This window comes from Falco peregrinus, chromosome 10, assembly GCF_023634155.1.
Source record: "Falco peregrinus isolate bFalPer1 chromosome 10, bFalPer1.pri, whole genome shotgun sequence".
Classification (NCBI taxonomy): Eukaryota; Metazoa; Chordata; class Aves; order Falconiformes; family Falconidae; genus Falco; species Falco peregrinus.
In genome coordinates this window covers 28,262,041-28,285,639 of record NC_073730.1, presented here as the reverse complement: position 1 = coordinate 28,285,639, position 23,599 = coordinate 28,262,041, and the positions used below count along the sequence as shown (strand labels likewise).

At 42.4% G+C, this 23,599-nt stretch overlaps 1 protein-coding gene across 7 annotated transcripts in view; it reads left to right on the top strand.

The window, feature by feature from the left end:
• The window catches only part of RAB3B (RAB3B, member RAS oncogene family), a 58,102-nt gene that overhangs the window by 28,287 nt on the left and 6,216 nt on the right, over window positions 1-23,599 (top strand). For all 7 annotated transcript variants that reach the window (XM_027778672.2, XM_027778671.2, XM_055815312.1 and 4 more), the window contains one exon: window positions 16,746-16,864. In XM_027778672.2, the coding sequence (XP_027634473.1) occupies window positions 16,746-16,864 (119 nt within the window). The remainder of the gene's footprint in view (window positions 1-16,745; window positions 16,865-23,599) is intronic.

Sequence of the window (23,599 nt, the reverse complement as noted above, 5' to 3'; positions counted from 1 at the left end):
ATGTTTTGGTCTATTTTGAAAATTTTCTCAGTGGTTGCTCCTTGATGAACAGGAGGAGACACATTATTCTGATTGCAGCTTGACAACATTCTTCTGTCAGTGCCAATGAAGACATGGAATATATCTAGCTAGGTTATATATTCTTCTTTGCCTCAGGAAATTGGTAATCCTGCTAGCTGTAAAAAACCAAACCAACATAAAAACCTGCTAACCTGACAGTAGGATTGGGTTTGGGGGCCCACAGCTTTGCAACCCCATGCTGAGGTGTGTGAAGACCACCAGCTGCTGGATAGCAGCAGCCTTCAGCTGCCACGCTTTGTGCTGAATCTTAACAGGAAGCAAATTGTTGGGTGCCACATCTCAAAGCTGGAGCTAAAACTTCTTCTTGTCAGCGTTCAGTTACAGGTAGGAGGCCTTCCTGCTCTGTTGTGTGGGTGTAAATTACCCAGGGTCCAAAGTGCTGTTCTTTGTGAAGTAACTAAAAGTGGTAGTAGCTATTCCTCTCGTGTTCCCAAAAGGTCACATCATCTTATCTATGTTGTGATCCTGCAAATGCTTAATAAACATGCTCCACTCTAAATATACAGGTTAGAACAACCAGCTCCAGTGTTCTTACCCATATGAATATGGTATTAAAATAAAAACCTTTCCAAATGGCCAGTAAATGAAATTGTGTCATAGTAAGTCAGCTGCTCTCCTTATGGGAGACTTGGCTGATGTCTAGGCCCTGAAGTGTTTTCCACCTACCCAGAAATACTTGAGGTAAAAAAAAAAGTCAAGAGGGTAAAAAAACCTTACATAAAACCAAGAACACTAAATGATAGTCCACCATATAGTCATTGATAGCAACTGATCTGAGTGACTTATGCAAATAATCACTGTAGACACAGCTGTTGCAGGAGAAGAGTGGGATGTTTTATAGCTATCTCTGCACGATGTTTTTGATACAGCACTTGAGTAATTACACTGCCTGTGCTACCAAGGTGAGCCATACAAAGAATATTTATTTAAGTAGACCAGAGCTTCCTGTACTGAGCTGGACCAGGAGGAGGGGAGACCTGTGCTTCTTTTTTTTCCCCCCCAAAGTCCCTCAGTGGGGTCAAGCTTTGTGCTTGGGCAGGAAATGATTCCCCATGGAGAAGAAACTCACAGGTGAGGGAAGCTGGTGAGCACCCACAGATGGCAGAGCTGTAATTGCTTTCTCCCAGGGTGGCTCCAAGGTGAGTACAGTGCTGCTTGTACTGTTGGCAGCACAGCTGGCAGTAATGCCAGTGAAGTTGCTTTGGGGACTCTGGAGTTGGAAAAAACCTCTGGAGTTCTCTTGCCTTTAGGCACTCCTGTGAAGGGTTGCTCTGTAGCTAAGCGTGGTGTTCTCTTTGGGCACAAAATGACACAATGTGACTTTTCTGCTTTCTTTCACTGTATGTTTTGCAGGAGTGATTCATGTGCACAGTTGCTAAGATCAGGAAGAAGTTTCCTGATACTTAATCTGCTCCTGTCAAGCAGCAGGGTGGCATCTCCTCCTGGACGTAGCAGATGACAGCCTTGATAAGTCCATGAGGCAGTTTGTATATCATATTTGGAAGGTATAGCTTGTTAGTTAACACCTGTATTGATGCGGGTGCGTAAGCAGATGGGCAGTGATGGCAAATGAAGTATACTCTTAATGTGCACCTATGAAACCCAATATTTCTCTATGGCCAAACCAATCTGTATTTCAATATAAATTAATACCTACTTCCAGACAGGTGTTTCTTATACTTTTATTTTTTTCTTTTTCTTTTCCATGTCAACTGAATTCCTGTTTTACTTTAGGAAGTACACAAACGTAGTCCTGGACATGGCTTTGTCATGCCTATGTCTATAGATGTCTGTGTCTCACATGCCCCAAATTCAGGTCATCTCTGCAAGGACAGTTTGGGAAACAAATAGGTCTAGGGCACTGGAAGTGGCCTTAAATAATCAATGGAGGCAGGAAGGTGATTGTATACTTGGGAGGAAAATACTTGCTAGTAAAAGGTCAGTGGAGAGAGAAGGGTCCTTATACTCAGCAGGACTCCTAAAAGGTTCTGACGATGTGCCCTTGTCTTCCTTGCTTTAATACTGTATGACATGCTTTCTCTTCTCATTTTCCAAGCTGCCCCTTTAGCACTGTCCATCTGGAGTGACAGGAGCATGCTTTGTAATTGGCAGGTTTTTGTTGCTGTTGAGGAAGTGAATAAACAGCAGATCAGCTACTAATCTTGGCTGAGATCAGACAAATCCAGAAAACTCCAGCTTCTACAGCAGCATGCTGGAGAGCAAAATCTGGTTCAGATGCTTTGTCAGAAGTTGCCAGATGCATTTTTCCAGTGTAATTATTTCGCTTTCAAATTGTGGAAACTCCAATGAATTACGAGTAACAAGCTGGTGACTCTGGTGAACAAAGGAATTCTGTAAGAATCCTGTGCTGGTTATTGCAGCTTCCCGCAGGAAAGGATGAACGAGTTTGCAGTGGAGAAAGTACAGCTCCATGTTGCCTTTAAAGTATTCAGTTTTGTATTGAAAATGTGAAGCTGGAAGGAACAATGGTACCATGGTAACTTCTGATCTTTTTAGTCTTTCTTACAAGATTGTAAAACTGTTTATCACAGCGATATCAAGTTAATAAAGCACATTCTTTCTGAATTTCTTGTTTTCCCTTTTATTATAATAGTGTGTTTGAAAACTCTCTGATGCTATATACTGCTATTGGAGCTCTGCAATACCTTCAGTACAACAAAGATGCTAATTATGAACATTTTTATTATTGCACCTAGTTGATTTTTTTCCTTCACTTACACATTTCCTTTGTTTTAACAATCGTACTAACACCTGAGAATTCTGACCTAAGCACAGTCTAATTGAGACATGATGTGAAGCCTGTAATTAAGTTTCTGTTTTCATTAGATAATTTCATTAATTGTATTTCCATAATTTGCTCCTGAAATCTGAGCATGATGTCTGAGAAATGACTTCTCAGTAACCACGTGGACATAGAGGTGGTGACAACTCTGCTTCTCCAGAGTGTGGTTATAATTCTCAGTGCAGTCTGTACACAAATCTGCATTACCATGCTATGAAATTGTTCAACGTTCAGACTATGTCACAAGCTGACAAGATGGAAAAGCTCCAAAAGGATACTGCTGCATGCCACAAACGTGTCACAAGGCATCAAATCCTGGCCTGAGTCTCTTGGATGCAGAGCATGAACAAAATGCATCTTCAGCTTTGAATATCTTAAGCTTTACCAGCTTTTTTCACAAGTCTGTGGATGCTGAGTTTGGGCAAACCCCTGGATGTGAAAGAAGAAACTCTACACAAAGATTTAAAAAACAAACAAACCCCCCAACAACCAAAAAAACCCCACCAAACACCAGCAGAAGAAGAGGTCTGTGATTACCAAATAAAATGATTGAAGAGTTTTCCTCCTCCATTGAAAATTTAAATAGTGGAATGGGCGCAAGTCCTAGACCCAGTAAGATCAACAGCAGTTCTTTTGTTGTGTTAACTATGACAAGGATAATATCACTTTATCTTTAGTTTCTAATGTTCCTTGGGAACTGCAGAAGCAGGGTCTCATTCAAGCTTGAAGGGAGAGTGCCTGAATACCTGGTCCTACCAGTCTCTGGCACAGCTGAAGAATCCTGTCCCCTGTCAAAGGAAACTGCTTGTTTTGTCTTTGCTGAAACAAGCCTTGTAACATCCCTGGATGATCATTGTTACTTAGCTCATCCAAACACAGCTCCCCTTTCCCCTGTGTTTTTAATAAGCCAGACCTATCAACTTTTTGCTGCTCTTTTGGCTTATTTCAGTGTGTCCCTTTTTCTGATGTGTCATGAGGTGCCTCCTTCCCAGTAGTGCAGCCTCTGTGACAGATCCCATTCCCTCTGGAGAAGTCCCAGTGTATTTCTAGTATCATTCCTCCCATTTTCTTTCATGGGCACAGACATGTACCTCTGTGTTTGTGAGGTACCCCTTTAATATCTGCTGGTTTTCTTCTTTCACACAACAATGCAGCTTCTTCCATTTTTGAAGTGGCAGAGCAATAGACGTAGCACTGAGGCAAGTGTGGATGAGAGGTGGTTCCTGCAGCTGTCCTCAATAAACTGTTTTGAAAGGTCATATGCGGAGGTCAATTATGTTTACATCTCATTTCATGAGGTAGACTGCAACTAGTCTGTTCATTAATTAAAAGAAAGTAAACACGTACCAGAATGTTGCCTGTTCTTATCTAAGAGATTTTATGTAACATTTGCTGTCTGCTGATACGGCTGTCCTAATGAATGCAGGGCTGATTTGATATGATATCGTTAGTGATGTGAAAGGACACTTTTAGATTAGAACAGAGTGTATATTCTTTATCATCTAATACTTACTGGCTGATTGTTTGACTCCAGGAAGCGTACATACTGTGGATGAAACTTGAAGCGTATTTATTTATGCCTCACTTGATGAGGATAACTAGAATCTAGGAAATTTTTAGTCACTAGGCATCAGGAAGGTTAGCACAAAGTGCTGCTCAGCTGTGGCAGAGACACTTCGTTGAGGATTAGATCTTAGGATTCCCTTCTCTCAGCTGCAGGTGTTGGCAGGAGAAGAGCTCTGATGCTACCACGTAATCTGCCAAAAAGGCCTGGCTATGGTTGTCTGAGGTCTATGAGTTTGTAAGGCAGGATGCATTTGACCTCACACGTGTGCTTTGTCATTGTGCAGTGAGTGCTGGGAGGACAGGGATGAAGTCTTCTGCTTTCCCTTCAGGCTTCATACAAAGAACTAGCAAAAGGAGACACCTAACAATATCCTGATCTCTTTGCTTGTGGCTGTCTCAGTTTTTCAACTGACTCGCAAGATGAAAAACTTTGGTTAAGGGAAATTACTTTCCCTTTGGTGCGCTGGATGGAGAAAGAAGACCTGGGTGCCACTGAGGAGAGAAGCTGTCTTTTTTCCTTTCAGCTCTTTGTATTAATTTTATTAATGCTTTAAATGGGATACATTTTGTTCTCTGGACTCTTCTTCTGAGACGTGATTGTAGTATGCGTATACTAGTGAAACAGAAACGGTTTCCTGCAAGACCAGAAATCATTCTACTCTGCAGAAAGTCCAGATACTGTCACTGCCTGAATCATGGTATAAAGCGTCAGGGTGAGGTCCAGAGAGCCAACGCCAAAGCTTCCCCTGCTGCTCTAGAGCCTCCAAAATTGGGTTGAGTTGTAATTGTTTGGTGTTGGAGTAAGACAAAATAGCTGCGGGTAGAAAGTGCAATTCATTTTAATGTAGTTTCATAATGTTTTGAAGTTGTTATGCTGTCACTGAAGTCACGTTCTCTTAGTGCTAAAATGTCTTTAGCTCATTGGCAGGTCTAATTCTGCTCTCTTGTACCTAATGCTTTGCTCCAAAGTTTGCTTCTTCACCCTTTTGGTCAAGGGGAGTGATTTGGACTGGAGTGGGACCAAGAACAAGTCCCAAGGGCCTTCTTTTTGTCTCTATCGTAGTAAATACCTTGTATTCCTCAAAAAATCAACTTGTTGCACCTTCTCCAGACAGATCATATAGCTGTATGTGAAAGCAGAGGAGCTCAATTTGCCTAGAGATTAGTTCTCACTAAGGAAGCTGTTTTCATTTGATAAATATTTCAGCATGAGTTTTCCCCAACGTAACAAGAGAAATTCATTCCTAAGCTGGGAAGTGTTTCTAAAAGTGTGATGGCAATGGAGTGTAGAATTGCCCTTTGCTGAACTGAGCCGATGGTCCAGAAAGTCTGTTGTCAATTTTCTGCTGGCAGACAGTCTGGGTGATTTAGGAAGCCACATAATGCTTATGCATGAACTTGTGCTTGTATTGTGCCTGATGCTACGATTGCTTCAATTACAGAGCTGTTGATAGACCTTTGCTTGCTTGGGGTGATGCTGTGCAGTTTCCCTCTTTTATGAAGCTATATTAATGCAAAATTGAAAGACTATAATGAAGAATGATGCCCCTGTATTTTTGTTCATCTTTAAAGCATCACATACATTTAGTGTTCTGTACAGATATGATTTCATGCTGTCCCTATTGCGCATGAGGCTTTTATTCACTTTAAATAAGGCAGTCTGGAGTTGTCACTAACGGCTCTCTACAGCATTCTTTCCTTGGGCTGAGGTCTGTGTTTTGAGAAAGAGATCACAGGGAAAACGCTGCATCTTCTTTTCTTATCTAGAAACTTAGTCTCATTGGAGAGAATTCAGGACCTTTGCTTATGCAGGGTTCTTCACTGAGGTCACTGGATGCAGGCAGGACCTTACAATTCTTCAGGCCTTATTTTACATCTGAGTTCAGTCACCAAACGGCATCTCCCCAAATCTGGGCTGAACTGAGTGGTGCTAGAAAGTACAGACAGTAGGCTGTGCTTCAGAGCCTGACCAAGGTCACACTGAGAGTGGCTGGGGACAGATGGACGGGGAGGCACGCAGCAACATAGCTGCTCTCTGTCAGAAGAGCAGGTACGTGCACCATGTGGGACGCTGGCAGGCCCGGTAGCACAGTCTTCTCTGCCCCACAGACCTGCCCCTGATAAAAGCTTTCAGCAGAAGGTCACTCAGATCCTGTAAAAAGTGTGAACAGTGCTGCTGTAGCAAACTTTCTCTGTAGCTGATGTTTTTCTTGCTAGGATTCTTTGACCCTTACCACTTGTGTGTATGTGCACCATATTAGCCTAGCAACAAGCTGGATTTGAAATGGTCTGTTTATTTTATGCCTCATATTGCTTAATAAATCATTGGAAATATGATAGAGTTCTCCAGCACTATTTTTCTTGTCAGTATTCATTCTTTATATTGGTTGGCTTGGATTGTACGAGACTCATACTGGTGCGAGCATCCATTAATGCTCGTTTTCCAGCTCATTATACTCAGAGGCACTGTAAGGTGGGTGCAGCAGCATCTGTCCAATTTCAATTTGGGTCAGGATTACTCACTGAAGTCCTGACCATCTGAAGTGCTGACATGATATTCTCATTAGTATCAGAGTTGTGGACCTCCTGCAGAACATACTGTGATTGACCCAGCTGTAGTCTGCTTTCTAAATCTGTTTTAAATGTAATCTGGTTTATTGGAGTATTTTTCAATAAGCCAAGTCTTCAAAGATTTTTTTTCTTTTTTTTTTTCTCCCATGTAGGGAAAAGGGCTTCCTTCTCTCTTTGCTGGGTTCCTTGGCAAAACCATTTGTCCTTGAAAAAAAAAGACTAGAGGAATGGATTTTGGCTTGGTTTGTTCCTAAATGAGCTTAGATGCAGTATCTTTAAATTAGAAGAAATGCAAAGTGATTCTTGCCAGGAAGAGCTGCTAAAAATGAGTTTTCTAAACAGCTGATGAAGGAAGTAATTGGGACATTTCAAGTAGGTAATGATGGTGGGGAAAATCTGATTGTAGCCCCTCTTGATCTTAGGGCAGGGACAAGCAGTTCTTGATAGAACTGCTGGACAAGGATTGGAACGGGGTTAGAAATTTGTTTGAATGTCAGATAAATTAGTCATATGCCCTTCCTTTTTTTTTTTTATGATGCCAACAACATGTTTTCTTCAGCTGGAAATCTGCTGTGGTTTTCCTCTGTCTTTCTAAAAAGGTAAATAGGAAGATGCGCTTTTCATCAGTAACATTTGAGCAACTCGGGCACTTCGTGTGTCCACTGGCTAAAGACTAGGAAGCAGTACGTGGACTAGACAGAGCAGGGAGGTGTTGTAGTGATTAATACGCAGTAAAAACACTAAACAGCAAAACATTTTGCATGTGTCAAGGAGTATTTGCTTTTTCCGAAAGGAAAGGAGGAGATGGCATCACCACAAAGGTAGGTGAACTTAAAATTAGTGTGCAGAAGGACCTCACATGAAGACATTCATAGGCACACTAACCACATGACAGCCCCAAAGGGAGCCCACAGCTGCTTACTGAACTGCCTCAGGAGTGCAGCAGAGCCATCTGTAGCTGCTACACAATGACATTTCTAGTTCAACACCTGGACTGTGCAGTTACAATAGCAAATATTACAGTAAATCGTAGCAAATAATTTTCTTTGTCTTGTGCTATTACTGAGCATCACCATGCATGGACTGTTGTGGTTGACAAAGAACTTAAATTCTAAGCCTCTATTTTGAGATGCTTACAACTACTCTGAAATAGCTTTCCTTTAGCTGAAAGTCTTCCTTCCTATTCTCAGCAGGGCTTTGGGTTTACTTGGAAAGTTTCAAATTCCATTTGATTTTCTTATATTTTTGTGAATTTAAACAAAAATCCCTTCATGTCACCCATGAAGAACTGTATCAGATTTATTTATTGCATTGCTTTTCAAAGTATGTGCACATTCCTATCAAATATAAACTTATGAGATAGAGGAGTTATGTTATTTCCAATTCCAGCATTTGGAAAATGTATTTCAAACTCTACTGACCTATTTCTTTATCTTCTGATTTATGAGCTTCAGATTGTTCTTGGGTTTTGTTGTCTTTAAGCTTTCAATCTACTTTCTTGAGTGCTAGAACCTGAAATGTCTTTATATTTTTGTTTAATGCTTACCTGAATTCAGCAGTGAAGGTTTTTTTGTGATTTGGGAGATGATAAATGGCAAATTGCCTGGTCAACTCTTCATTTCAACCAACTCTTGAAAAATTACAGATTAGGGTTTTAAAGACCTTAAAAGAAATTTTGGGGGTTTTTTTATTGGCATGTGGTTCTTAATATAAATTATGTTTAGTTGTTTGTTTTTTGTCTTGCTGCTGCCCTTCAATTTGAAGCACATGTTCTTACCTCATGGTTGTAATTTGATTTGGTATTCAATTTTAGAAATATCATAAACAGTTTCCCAGAACTTCTGAGCACTTTGTTTTAGAATTGACCGCCTTGCCATAATAACTCTAGGGGGCTCTTGTGAAACATGAGGCTCGGATGTAGCCCTAATACACTACTAAATAAGCTGAAATCTTCCCTTGATAAGAACAAGCCCTGGGAGCGATGTTTGTAGCAGGGTACTCTGTTTTCTTACAGTTGGGGCTACTAACAGGTCTTCGAGGCACAAAATCATTGAGTGAGTTCATAAACACCTTCAGACGTAATCATTTGCTTTGTAAATGAGTTACCTGGCGTTCTTGCCCAGTCGTGCCACCGTGGTCCGGGCTGGGCACCACCACCATGTGCTGCCAGGGCTTGCACAGACCTGAGCAGCCCCTCTGGCTGCCTGGCTCTCTTGCTGGTTACCATGACATTTGAGCCCCTAGAAATAAGCTCCAGGACGTCTGGGCCTTGTATCGCTCTTTTTCGCTTGTGTTTGAGGGGCAGGGAGGCGGGTAGCACGGTAATGCCAATTCCCTTCACCTGTCCTTGTTCCTTTCCACATCAAAGAACTAGGCTACTGAATTTAGACAGATTTGTACCACAGATCATTTAACTTCCCCCTCACAGATTTTGCATTTGTTGTTTTGGCAGCTTATTCCTAATGCATTCAGGTTTTCCTCTTTGCTGTACATCTCTATGGGTTAGCAGGCTGCTGTTACGACCCACACAGTGGCAGCTGGGCTGTAGCACATCTGTCCGCTGCACTGCAGGACCATTTAGGATGTCCACGCTTGCTCATTCACTGTACTGTGCTGTTGCTTCTGAAGTACTCTGGCTGTGATTAATTCATCTGCTTCTCAACAACTCTAGCTAATTAATAATGCTTATAGTGGCTAACGTTGCTCAGACATCTGTGTGTGGTACAGCTGTTCTTACAGTGGCTGATAAACAGAGTTAAAGCATATGTGTAAAACAACAAAAAAAATCTAGGAATAAACTGGCAAAATATTCTTACATAACAAGCAATCAGGGCCTAAAATGCTTTTTGTTCTAAGATCTCAGCCTCTTAAAATTTTTGTAAATGTGTTTTTATCATACCAGTGATGGTTTTGTCACTTACCCACAGTGGATGGGCTTTCAAATGCATCTTACCTCTTGAACTTTCTTGGCTGTTTATTTGCAGCTAAAGAAGTGGAAGTTGGAAGTAGGCATGTGGTGTGGATGCTACATATTTTTATTACTACCATTTATTTATTTTTCTATCCAGGTAATTGGATCAGGAAGAACAAAAAAAAAATCAGACTGATCTTCATATTAACGTTAAGTCATGAAAAATAAGACTTTTCAGTTCCATAAGACTTAAGAAATGTGCACAATGAACTGAATCTTTGTTCCTCTTCATGTGATTTTCTCTTTTGCAGGCACTGTCTTTTAAATACTCTTAACAGAGAAGCTCATCCTACAAAAAGATGAGCAGATAACATTCATAAGCGAGCAGCCCTATTTCAGTCCTCCTTACTGTTTGATAGATCAGGAAGGCCAACTGCTGCTAATCTTCGCTAATCTCAAGGCACCTAGGAAAATGGAAATAGTTTTTTTAACATCTTAGTGGGTCCTGAGCAGTAGTGTTAATTACAGTATCTCGACCTCATTGCAGTTTGGAAATTACATTCTGCTGAGCAAATGCACCCCATTGCATTTTCAGTGATTCACTTTCTGTCTTATATGGTGTGGAGTTACTGAGCAAAGTTAAAGAGCTGGGGCTTCCCAACCATTTTTTTTTGGTGGATTTTAATGGTGGATGAGGTCAGCCTACACAAACTTCTCCTCCTTGTCCATGAGCTTAGTTTACAAAAGTACTTTAAAAATAAAAGTCAGTGCAGTGCCTCACCTGAAGGGACACTCAGCCATTGCGTTATCGGGGAACACTTCAAAGGTGTGTGTGTGTGTTTGTCGGGAAGACTGAGGTCTCTGATGACTGACCAGATACTGGTGAGCTCCTATAGGCTGTGCATGTATTAAATGTGTCATTTCATGAAATTTCCATCTCCTTAGTGGGAGCAGTTAGTGTGGGAATGTTAGAGAAAATAGGGTGGTAGGAGCTTCTGTACAGGGTACGCAAGATAGAGTGGGAAATGTGAAGCTTGTGCAACTGGTAGTACTGAAATTATCCAAGGCTTCTGGTTTTACTACCTCTAAAGAGTTGAAGTGAAGATAGCCATAGTGGGGAAATGTTTAAAACACACTTTGCAAGGATAGAGCCTTTTATCAAAAAAGACAGTTGTTTTTTTCTTTTTTTCCCCCAACAGAAATGTTTTGCTGCATGTTGCTAATATTGCTGAAATGAAACTGGCTCTCCAGGTATCTAAATGTGTCTTGAGTAGGTTCCAGTGACTCTTGGGTAATAGGAGCACTCAATAATGAGAGAGGAAAAAAGCATTCTTAATAGGATCTGTTGAACTGGAGCATTTTAATCAGAGCTGAGCTGTGAACGAACCAGGTGTTTTTTTGCTCCTGGCAGCAATTGAAACTTCACAGGCTTTTCATGACATCACATCTTTTCCATGTCTTAACCAGTGACTCATCTTGCTTGCCTGTTTGTTGCTATTTCTAGCTGCCAGCAAGAACAGTAAGCTCAACATTAGCATTCTCTTATTAATGGCACATACCAGCCTGCCCCAGGTCACTCTCTTCACTTACTTGCAAAGGAAACCTGTGCGCTCTGCACTGAACACTGGGCAGACACACGGCTAAGAAAGTCTCAGCCCCGGAGAGCATGCAGTCTGAAATGCACGTCCTGACATGAGAGTAGTGGGATGGGAACATAGCAGCCGTCTCACAGCAGACATCAATAATATTGACCAAAACAACTAGAATTGCCAGAGGTCATGAGAAATGTGACATTTCGTATTACAACAGTCCAGAAAGGTAAGGAAATGCTGCTTTGAGAAGTTGGTTAGGTCCAGCAAGGAGGGCGCAACAGGGCAGCAGCAAAGGTTGCATGAACAGTTTTGGGAGATCTGCCTGGAGGTGGGAGGACAGCGGGGTGGGACAGAGGTTATGGATGGCAGAATGTCACTCTCACTGTTCACAACAGAGGCACCAGTATAGCTCCATGCCAACATGAATGTTTCCTCATCCTTGCAGATGGGGAAGTAAACAGGTCTTGGAGGTAAAGGAGTTGAGTATTACTGAGCTCTGGATTGGCCTGTAGCAGGACAAACAGCCCTTTGCCTTCAGGATGTGCCTTTATTTGTTGTTTGTTCAGGTTCTCTGTCGTGTAGAGAATAGGAGCTGAGGTGGCCAGTCCTGCTGAGAACTGAGCTGCATTTGCAGGGGGTCAGATGTTCCCTGACGCTTTGATGTCTTAACAACTTGCTGCCCCTATAACCATGGGGCTGTGAAGTCGATTATCCTGTCTCCGAGGCTGACCAAACTCCAAACAAGGTGCAGAAAGCTATAGTGTAGGTGTCACGATGTGACACTGAACAGCAGGGAAGAAGAGGTGATGAAGCTACCACAGCTGATGAAGCCCCGAAGCTGTGGCTGGTGCAGGATATTGGGGTTGACGTAACCTCTGTTCTGACTCTGAGCAGCCGAAGCAAGGACAATGCTAAGTACATGCGTCTTGTAATTGTTGCCAAGCAGCTGGACAACAGGTGACTCTTACATGTTATTCTTTTAAAAAAAGAAAAACCAAAATCAAACCATAATCCTTTTAAAAAGTTGAAAGGTTTATTTCTTTCGAGGCTGTTTGTTACATACACTGCTAGAACAGTCATGGTGCTGAGTGGATTAAATCCAGTACAGATAAGAAGTTTTAGTGACATTTTATGTGGAACAAAGAACTTGAGGCTGGAAAGCTTCACTAGAAGAACAATGGTTCGAGAATCAGGGATTCTGATTTTTCAGACCTGCAGCAAAGAGCTGTTGTGATTTAAAACTTAAAAAAAACGTGTGAGTACCTTGCTTTTCTGCTGAGACAGCCAAGTAAATTTAAGAAAAGCTGGTTGTGCTCCTATCGTGAATGTTTATGTGATGGATCTTGTGAGTAGAGGGCATCTGCACAAAATGCAAATGTATTTAGGTCTTTTCCTTCTCTGATAAAACACTGAATTTTGATTGCTCATTAATGCAAAACCTTCAGATTTTTGTTTCAGGCTATCAACTAATGGTCCTGGGGGGGGGTGTGTTAATTTTTTGTATCAAGGACAGGTGCATACATAAGCTACAAAAGAACAGAGCTGTTAGCACATTAGCATAAATATACCCCACAGAGAAGAGACCCTTCCGTGCTTGGTTACAACCAGGCTTTCTGATTCCTCATCAGGGACAGCCAAACAGGCTTCTGGATGCTGAAGGCTCAGGCTATTCTTCCTACGCATTTGGCTAGACTGTTAATTAGAGCTACACTGGGTTTCTGCTGATCCCTGCCAGTGCCTCATCTACTTGTCTTCTAATGAGTCTGTGGTCTACCTGGAAATCTTGCAAACAACTTGGGGGGGGGAGGTGGGGTGGAAGCAATCTGCCTCGGTTATTTTCTTCATTAGATAAATGTCTTGCACATAAAAACCTGAAATGCCTAATTACCTAAGGTTTGTGGTGTTTTAAACTGCTGTAAGGACAGCTACTGTAAATGCTGGGGAAACTGAGCTCAGATTTTCCAACCTGTTTTATTTTATTTATGTTGAAGTATCTGGGGGGTGTTCGCTGTAGCTAGCATAAAACATGCTCTGAGTCAAGAAAGTTAAGCCAGTTTATAGCTAAGAAGCTAACATAACCTCAGGAAAAAAATCACTTCAGGGTGGTATGACAGAGATTCAAATGGATTTTGGGGAAATGCGTTTAAGGGGAGATGGCATGCTCTGTACCTGTACAGTAAAATAGAGCAAGGAATCCATCAGTGACGCAGATGAATCACATCGCTGCATTGTACCACATGGCTACCTGGGCAAGGGTATGAATAAACTTTACATACTGGGAAATACAGGATATGTTTCCCCCACATGCACTCCCTTTGAAAACCTGAGAGGGCAGGCATCTAGGTATATGCTAATGGATATGCAAATTACCTTCTTAAAGAGGTAAGTGCATTGTCCACCAGAGGGATTATGACTAAGCAAATGCATGTAGCTCTTTGGAGCTCTGTACCTCCTGCAGCCACGTTCCTGTCTCTCACTAACATATAAATCATGGACCGCCCCCCTGCCCAGGGGCTTTGCAGGCAGAATACTGAAACCAGAAAACCAGAACTAGTAAATTTCAGAGCATTCAGGCAATAGCACAGTTTGACACAGATGAACTCTGGGCTGAGTCCAGTTCCTCACTGAGCCAAGGCACTGAGATGGTACCAGGACAGGTTTTGGAAGCCACCCTGGGAGTCCCGCTGGGGCTCCTTCCCAGGACAGCCTGGAGGTTTGTCCTCCAGAGCCAAGTCCTTGTTCCGAGCCATTGTCAAATTTAATTTATTTCCAAAGTGTTCTGTATGCAGCTAGACAATATGTCTTGCAGTTGCTTACTGCCTGGTCGCAGCCTCATGCCCTGAGCCAAAATGAGCACTGGTTAAGCACAGAGCAGAAAATGGAAGATGAGATTTGGGATACAGAAGAACCTGGGAATGCAGGTGTAAAACAGTAACACTGTAAGCATGAGAACTGAAGAAGCCTGACTTCCAATGGATTTGCTGCTTTTTGTTGGTTGCAGAATCTGAGAAGTTGCTAATACTGATTTAGGGCTTTCTCCTAATGAGGCATGAAGAAAGCCTCTCTCCCGTGGATCGTTTGGTGTTGGAAAAGGATTAGCCTTGCACTTAAGCTTTTCTTCCCAGCTAAGGTATGCTTAAGGTCTTTCTTATTCACCTTACCAACTATTTTTGTGACATTTGTAAGAACGTACCTGTAAGAGCGTTTTCCCTCAGTCAAATTTGATCAAAAATTAGTAGAGTTCTAATGCGCCTATACATGTGCATGTGTGGAGCTGATGATTCAATAAGCGTCACGTCCTTAGGAAATCGGGCTAAAACAAATGGAACAATACTGGTGCTGCTGAGACCTTCCCCACTTGAAGAAGTATAATTAGGATCTAGTTGGCGTGGCTGGTTTAGCTGTTCCGCAGCTAAGTGAGGATGTAGTGTCAGTGAATATGAGAGTGCTGTATTTACCAATGGCAGGAGGAGGAATGGTCCCTCGGGCTGCAAGGTGTAGGCCACCTCATTCCGGTACTTCTCTTGCCTTGCTATGATCGGCCAGTGGACTACCCAGTCTTGAAATAAATGCACAAGTTTCAAGGAAAAAATTCCTTCTTTTTCCAGAGGATTGGTGGAGAAACAGCAAGATTCCTGCTGCATAACCTCTCTCCACTGGAAAATTCACCTGTGGGTAGTCTCACGGTAGTGCAATAGTCAGAGCCTTTTAAGCAAGCTGCAGGGAGCTTATTTACAAGCGCTTTCCTCCTACAGAGAACCTCTGTGATATTCTGTTGCAGAACAAGAGGCGATCGTTGATGTTTTTCCCTTTCATAGACTGGGTAGCGTCTGTTCTGGAAGGGTCAACACTGTCTCTTTCATGCAGCAAAAACAAAGCTGCATGTATGGGAATGATAGACAGGAGCCTTTTGAAGCAGAGTAGTTTACCCCACTGCACCTTGTATATTTTCTGGGGTTGTGGTGATGTGCTGTGGCTGATCAGAAACTGGCTCTATACTCCCACAAGAGTGCTCTACATGGATTTATTTCACACTTCCAACTAGCTATATGATTAATAAGTCCTTTAGGTTCTTTTTCTCTAGAGAAGAGAAACTTTAATCACATTTTAAAGCAGTGGCAGTAAATGCTTTCTTAGGTGTGGGTTTTGCAGGACTAAAGGACCATTCATTTCAGAAGTGCTAACCCATAAGGGTAACTAGCAGTCAACATCTTATGCTGAACGCACACTTTGCAGGTAAGGCCTTTTGCTTCCCTTGCAGCTATTTCACAGAGTTACCATTTGCCAAAAGATGCATGAAATGTATTTGTTCAAATGATAGATACCTCCTGAACGACAGAGGTACGTCAAGCACATGAATTCTGAGTTCAGAAAGCAGGTCCAGAGGGAATGGATTGGCTCCAGGACTGCTGATCTGATGTAGAAATACTCCTCAGTTTGAGAACAGGCACCCAAAATGTGAGGAATAAATGTTGTTGGCATCTAGCAGATGGTAGCTGACATGTTTTCCAGCTGTCACAAGTCTTCTGAAATTCTTCTGTTGCGTATGCCAGAGTTTCACCTTTGTGCTGCCAGGCTGAATATAGAAATGACAGCTGCAGGTAGACGTATTCTACAGCACTCTATAGATAAAAAAAATTAAGCTGAACCAACAGAAGAGGATTAGTAAATCTCAAATTAGTATGTGCCCCTCAGACGTTGTGACTGGGATATTCCACATTAAATTCACTTTGTAGAATAATTTTCATTGCATCAAGTCTGTAATTGTTGTCTCTAACCTCAGGTAAGAACCGAGTCACCTGCAGCATCTCTCTCAAGGATGTTTTCCTGACTGTGAAACTAAATTGCAACACGTAAATGTCTTGTGCCTGGTACAGTCCTGGACTGTTTTTGATTGCCTCTGCTTTGAAGTGTCAGCTTCCAGTGAACTCTGCTAACATTTTATTATTGCATTAAGGCTGAGGCAGAGAAGAGCAATTAAAGGGTTGACATCTTTGGTGTTTTTTTAATAGTACGCATGTCAAAATGCATTTAACAAATCATAGCTGATGCAAAAGCCCAATTAATGCTGAAGTAGAGTTCATTTTGGTTGGGAGTAAATGAGAATTTTAAAATGGATAATAACAAGAAGTGTTTGCCTTATTTTAGATATAGGACCTAACTACAACTCCTGTTTCTGAGAATTGAAGTCTTAAAGCCTAAATACTCCTTTCTGTTCCAGGATACAGCTGGACAAGAAAGATACAGGACCATCACTACAGCCTACTACCGAGGAGCCATGGGCTTTGTCCTCATGTATGATATCACCAGTGAAGACTCCTTCAATGCAGTGCAGGACTGGTATGAAATAATGTTGTTGTGGTTGGATCGGGTTGGGTTTTGGCCAGTTCTCTCCTCATGTTTTTTTGTTGAGAACATTAGACATCCTAACCTCCACAGTGCTTTGCATCACCATGTTCCTTTCTCTTCATCTAAACTCTGGGATAAATAATTTGTTTTCTAAACTCTCCTAAGAAAAACTTCTACAGCTTCACATTAATGAAAAAGTTACAATTCAAATATAGTAGCATACTGTAGCAGTTGTTGCTTTTAAAAGTTCTAATCATTTAATGCATTATTTGGAATGAAGTTTCTGGTTGTGCTGCTAAACAATCCAGTTTAACAGTGGTTGTTTGAGACAAATCTCATTTAGAATCTAATAATGCTAAATCTTTCCAAGCTGCCTTGAAAAGGGATTAATTTTTTTGGAGCCTGCAAGTGTATGAAACAGTATTCACTTTGCCTAAATTGAGATGATTGAAAACCTAACTTTATCCATTTAAAACTTGTGAAGTTTATATTAGTTGTAGTTGTAATAGGAGGAAGAGCGCGGTGTAGGACAGAAAGCAAGCACACCTCTTGGAAGGGGCCTGTGTGTTACCACTGACTGCAGAAAGCACCTGAACGACTCTGTAAGGTAGTGCTCGGTGTGGAATGGTGGGATGGGGAGGAGGAGTTACCTATTAAATGGTAACAGTGGGGACTGAGTCCTGAAACTAGGTATGAAATGGATTCTCAGCTGTTACAAGCTCTTCTGTCTCCCCCGTGAATTCAGTACAAATGCAAATAACACCAGAAAATAATTTCTGGACTTCCCGGTGACAAAAAGTCAGGAAATATATTTGGCTTACAGTCAATAAAGCACGCACCAGATCAGTCACTTAAAAAACTCCGTGGTAGTATCAAAGCTGCATTGGTACCCAGGCTCGTCTCCCCAGCATTTTGGTGTGCATTTCCCCTTCCCCACCTGGGGCGTCCCCTTGTAGCTCATGCCACCTGTCTTCTTCCTCGGAAAGAAGTGTCCCATCTCACCCCACGCTGATCTGTTTTTGGAAGCAGAGCTGTGGCCCAGACTGCCTTCCTGCTCTCCTGCTTTCCAGACAAGTACACGTACAGAGCAAGAAGAGCAGCGGTCTTCCTAGAAGAGCCAGAGCACATGTCATTGCTGTGGCCACGGGGCAGTGCCTGCAGCGCCCTCAGTAGTAGCTGAGGGGACGTGTTTTCTCAGCAGGGATCCAGCACAGTGTCTGGAGTGAAAACATCTGGGCTGCTGCTGTGAGGTAGTGTCCACAGGCACGGCACAGATGAGCAGAAGGTTGGACACTGTTGCTGGAGCTCATGTTCAGACATGGAATCCTCTCAAAGTGACACCAGGCTTTGTGTAGGAAATACAGGGAATGGGGAGGCAGAGGAAAGGCTGTGTTTATCCTCAGCAGTACCCCTGTGGCTCCCCTCAAATGTCCTGCAATTATTTCTGCTGGTTACCCTGTTGCTGTATACTGCAGATGGGTATGGTCAATGTGCAAAGAAAGGAAATGCGGTGGTTAATGTGTTCTCTCAAGCCTGATAGACTGATTTGCAGTGATCTCAGTGACCTACCGGGAGCATGTGACATATGATGGCTATGGCACTGGCTTTTAGCACCCCAGCTCGGTCTGGCTTTTTGTTCAACAGCTGTTCTATATCCCCGATCTAGGTTGCAACTCAAAAGCTGCAACAACATGGTTTATTGTTTCTAGTAATTTGGCCTTCTTCCAAGGCTGCCCATTATTTGTTCTCACTGTCCTTTGAAGCAGTTGGTTGTGATCATCACATCTAAAGATGCAGTCTCCACTTTCACCCCATCTCCAGTATCATGACACCATGCTGCAGAAAGTGAACTGCAACGCCTTCCCTGAGCTGTCCTTCAGCAACTAGTGACAGAGGAATACATTTTTTCCTTGCTAGAAAGGTTTTGCCAAAAACAGGTTCCTCCACATGGCACACCCTCTACCAAGCCCAGATGAAGTGTCTGCAAGTGTCTGCACAGGAGCATTTTCCATAGGAGTGCCTGCACGTGAGCTGGGGCAGTAGCTTTCACTAAACTGTAAATATTTTCAGCTTGGTTCCCCGATGAAACAAGGTACATAGGACCACACAGTCCATCTACCTGTTAGCCAAAAAATACCAAATCTCAATCACCTGAGCTGCTACTATTTTCAAGTTTATGCAAGTGAATTTTAACCTGAAGCTTTGCATTGGAAGTGGTCTAACCTGTTCCATCAAAGGCAATAGTGCAAGAGTAAGATTTAAGAAAGGTCAGCTTTGTGTATTTGACTTCATGTCTTCCTGTGCCACGGGGGCTGCATGAATATCTTTGCTAAGAGCACCTTGTCAGCCAAAGGACAGAGGTGAACTATCAGTTTATTTTTGCTCCGTATGTCAGAAATCTTGCCAACAGATTTTAAGATTCTGAACCCAAATGATGTAGTGGGTCAGATAAAAATCGGTCTGTGGTACCCCATTTCCTTCCTTTCAGAGGCTTGTCCACGGGAGAGGTGTGTAGCAAAGCCAGCATCGCTGTGCCAGCAGAGTCCTCTAGTGGCGATGCAGCCAAGAGATGTTTTTTTCTCAGTCTGCAGAACTGCTGTCCTTCTAAACTTCTGAAGGGACAAGAAATGGAAACAAAAAAGCTTTTGGTCTGGTGCTGTTAGATCAACTTCTACCATCTTCTAGCATAGCAAGTAGGTAGGATCTTGGGGTTTTTGTCACCATGATGGGTGATACAGTTATGCTTCAGAAAAACATTACACTGGATTCTGGTCTTTAGTCGGGAAAGTGTACTCTCCGTGGAAAATTAAGGTGTTTACTACTTGAACTCCTTTAGCTCAGAGCCTTGATCTCCATGAGCTTAGTCCATTCTCCAGGTCAAGTGTGAGATGGCAGCAGCACGCCTAATGATAAAAACAGAGCCCTAGCGGTCCTGCAGTGCTTCTGTTTGGTCCTGGTGAGAGGATGGAGTGGCAGCAGTCGGGAGGCTGCACAGGCTGTAAAGTCAGTGGCATGCCCCTGATACCCGGGTACTCAGTCCTGTCTTGTCTCATCCATCACACGCGGATAGGACAGCTTTCCTGCTGTGCCCAAGAGGTCCATAAGAGAGGGCTGGACCCAGAACGTTTGGGAGGTGAGACATGGGAGGCAGAACATTCTCCAGTCCTAAAGCCTGTTACTTGCTGGTGCCCTGCCTACTGCCACTAGTGATTCAGGTTTTTGAAGATGCTGTGTAAGCAGGCTGTCAACATGAGTCTTAGCCCATCTCACTGCGTTCTCATGTACCGTCTCTTTCTGCAGAGTTCCCTACAGAAAACAAGCCAAAACCAGCTGAGCCAGAGACCTAACACTCCAAGTAAGCTCTTGCCCATGGCAAACCCTTACCTTCTGTTGAACTTGCAGGGGTGTGCTTAGATCTCAAAATTAATTTTCAGCATTACACTGAAATTATGGGAAAGTAGCCTTGTGCAAAGTCAGCTCTCCATCAGAGAGAAGCATTTTCCCATCTAGACCTCTCCAGCATCTTAGAGCTTATACCCTCCCTCTGGCAAATTGCCATAGGAGGTTGTGCTCACTAGCTTTATTATTCTCTGAGCCGTTTCGTGAAGCCCCAACATCCCCTTTAAAACTTCCTTCCATGTATGTACGGTGCACTTTACCTTTCATCTCTGGCTCATTGGCATATGACTGTTTCAACAGCCTCCTGACCTGGCCTCACCCGCCCACAAGGGAAATAAGAATATCTCTTCCAGTCTGCCGTAGGATTTCTTCCTTGGGTGATCTTGTTGCCACACCCTTCTTATGGGTGGATGTCCTAAAGAGGATTCTGATTTGCTTTGTGCCCATCCAGAAACACTTCTTCTAAACCAAGTAAAGGCACTCTTTCTCCTGAAGGGGGAGGATTGTGGCTGTATGTCAGGTATTTAGACAAACTCTCCAGGTAGTGTATGAATTTGAAGTACAATTTTTCCTTCATTCACATGAATCACCCCATTCAATTATAATTATCTTAAAGCAGCTGAGAGAGTAAGATACACGATTTAAATACGTTTGGGAATGTCTAGGACATGACCTGTCTTGCTCCTTCATTGGGAAGGGTACAACAGATTGTGTGACAAGTCTTTAAAAGATTAAGCCTGAGGGATTTTCCTTACTGCAGTGTGGCAAGAGTACAGTTAAGTTACTTTAAAAGAACAAACATAAATATGCAAAAGCAAAGATGGGCTTTTCCTCATATTTGAAAATAATTATTTTGTTTGAATAATAAGAATTCTTTCCTATCGGGTGAGTGAAAGGGTTAAGTGAGCTTTCATGGCTTCCAGCTCAGTTTCTAGATTTTTTTTATTTAGTAGGCTTCTTTGACAGTTACTATTTGACATTGGCTTGATAGTTTTGTGCGTAGCTAAATCAGTGGTTTATACCTCATTTAAAACTGTACTGAAACTAGAATGTACTCAGCAATTGATACTCTAAAGTAAAAAGAAAATATTATGAAAGCTCTGCTTTGAACTATCTAGTCAATTTCACAGAAGGGAAGAAAAAATTGGTTAAATTTAACTTAGATTTAGAGTGACAGCTGAGTTCACAAATCATCAGCTTTATTTATCTTTAAGGCTGATCTTCAAATTAGGTTGTTTATATATCCATGTAACTGTGAACCTAAGACTATTTTTCTTCTCAGGGTGAAGCATAAAAACCATGCTTTATCGTTAATTTGGGGAATTGAGCACAAATAAGGCACAGCATTGTTACTGTGCCACAGAAATGTATTTTTCCCAGTGTATATATTGGACTGCCCTGACCGTTGTTGAAGCACCCCAATTGCACAAGCCTTTTTATTTATTTACTTTTCCAAAAGCTCCTGGAAATGTGCTGCCTTTCTTTTTGTATGGGGATCGGGTTTCTTTTAGACATTTTATTCTTAATAAGTGTAAATGTCAGTGTTCTGCAAGATAGGTTTTCCACTAACTTGTACAAAACATGGAGAAAAATGAGTTTCTGTGGGAGATCCTTCTTTTTAATTTTCTAAGTAGTTCCGTTTAAATAGTTAAGGTTTGTCACTATGTCCCCATATGCTCACCGGGAGCTGAAATGAATCCAGAGAGAGGACTGGGAGTCAGAAGAGGAGCCTGGTGATGGGTGTTTTAAACTGAACCTAGAGAGACTTACTTTCTCTCTATTGCTTATGGAGGGAGTCTGGAAAGATTTCCTCTTCCCAGGCTTTTGGCTCATTTCTGAGGTCACCCCCTCCTCTGATGAGCCTTGAGAAACCCCAGAGTACTGCATAAACTCATCACAGGCTCAAATTAGCTCTCACAGGGCTTGTCTACGTGGAGGCACACGAAAGGGTGAAAGTGGAAACTGCGATTGGAGTGAGTGCCTTTCCAGGAGGACATTTAGAAAAGTTTCACTGTGCAAAGCCTTTATTTTTTTGTGTTGCAGTATGGGTCTGGCCTCCTGCGGCGGGCTTGGTTTAGGTTTATGTTTTCCAGTGCAATCCAAACAGGCTGCTGCTTAAAGGCAAGTTGCACAGTGAAATGACCCCCTTTTTCACAGATATCCATGGAGTGACATGACTGGCTGCTTTCCATGGAAAAGGCAAGTAAACAACTCAAACTAATTAAAAATTATCGTTAGTAGATCAGAGCTGGAGGCTGCTGCTAATTCAAAAGAGAAGGAATCAAGTGCTTTATTGTTAAGAGAGTTCAAGCACATTACACAGAATTAAAAATCTGAGGGGACTCCTGGCTCTCCTGGGAAATGGCAGGTTTGCCTGAAACTGTAGTGTCCTGTATGGAGGGGTGGCGAGTAGGGACAGTGTGGAAAGGTGAGTAAGGACGGGAGGAGGGAAGGAGTGTATGCTTCTGGCAGAGCAGCCTTTGGGAAGGAGGGAGTCTTAAAAGATTGGGCTGACTCGGAGAAGATAAAATAGGTTGGGCCAGTCTGAAAAAAAAGGATGAAAGTGAATGCTACCAAACTAGCACTGTTCTGCTGCTGGCTCTGTGACACCTCACCGAGGATGGTGGGAAAGGACTGGACTGCCAGGATAAATAGCGGGGGGAATATCTTCTGTTTTGTCATAGAAAAACTATGAAGAGGCCAAATGTAAGGTCAGACTGTTGGGATCCACAGCTAGCTCCAATCCAGTTTCAGCACACGAGCTACAGAGAGCTTTAGAGGTCTTGAGTTCATCCCAGTCCTTCTCCTTAAGCTCCCATGACTTGATCCCTCTGTCACTGAAGTTATCATTTGTCTGATACTTTCCGTCTGTCATTGCATCTGCTGTTTCCTGCCTTAGGTATCACTTAATCCTGCTGGGTTCAAATATTAGCTCACAGAGCCTTACTTTGATCCTGTATTTTCCTGATTTGGTAAATTTCTGTTTCTCTCCAGCAATTGTTTCCGTGTTTCTGTGCAATTTTCAGTCTCCATGGACCAGTTTTCCTGTTCAAGCAAAGATGAGTTGAAGCTTCCATTTGTTTGACACTCAAAACACAATTTCTTACGGTGTTGCTAAAACTCTGAAGCAAAAGCGCTACAGCAAATGAACATCTTTTCTGTCTGCACTGAATTACTGTTGTTACGTGTTTTGTAAGAAGTTGTAAATCTAGCATGAAGTGCGTGTCTATTGTATGACTTTCTCTGTAGGGACAATATCCTTAAGAGGTGTAATTGGTAGTTGTTCCTCGGACAGATTAGAGCTGAAGGAAAACAAGTTTTAGAAGA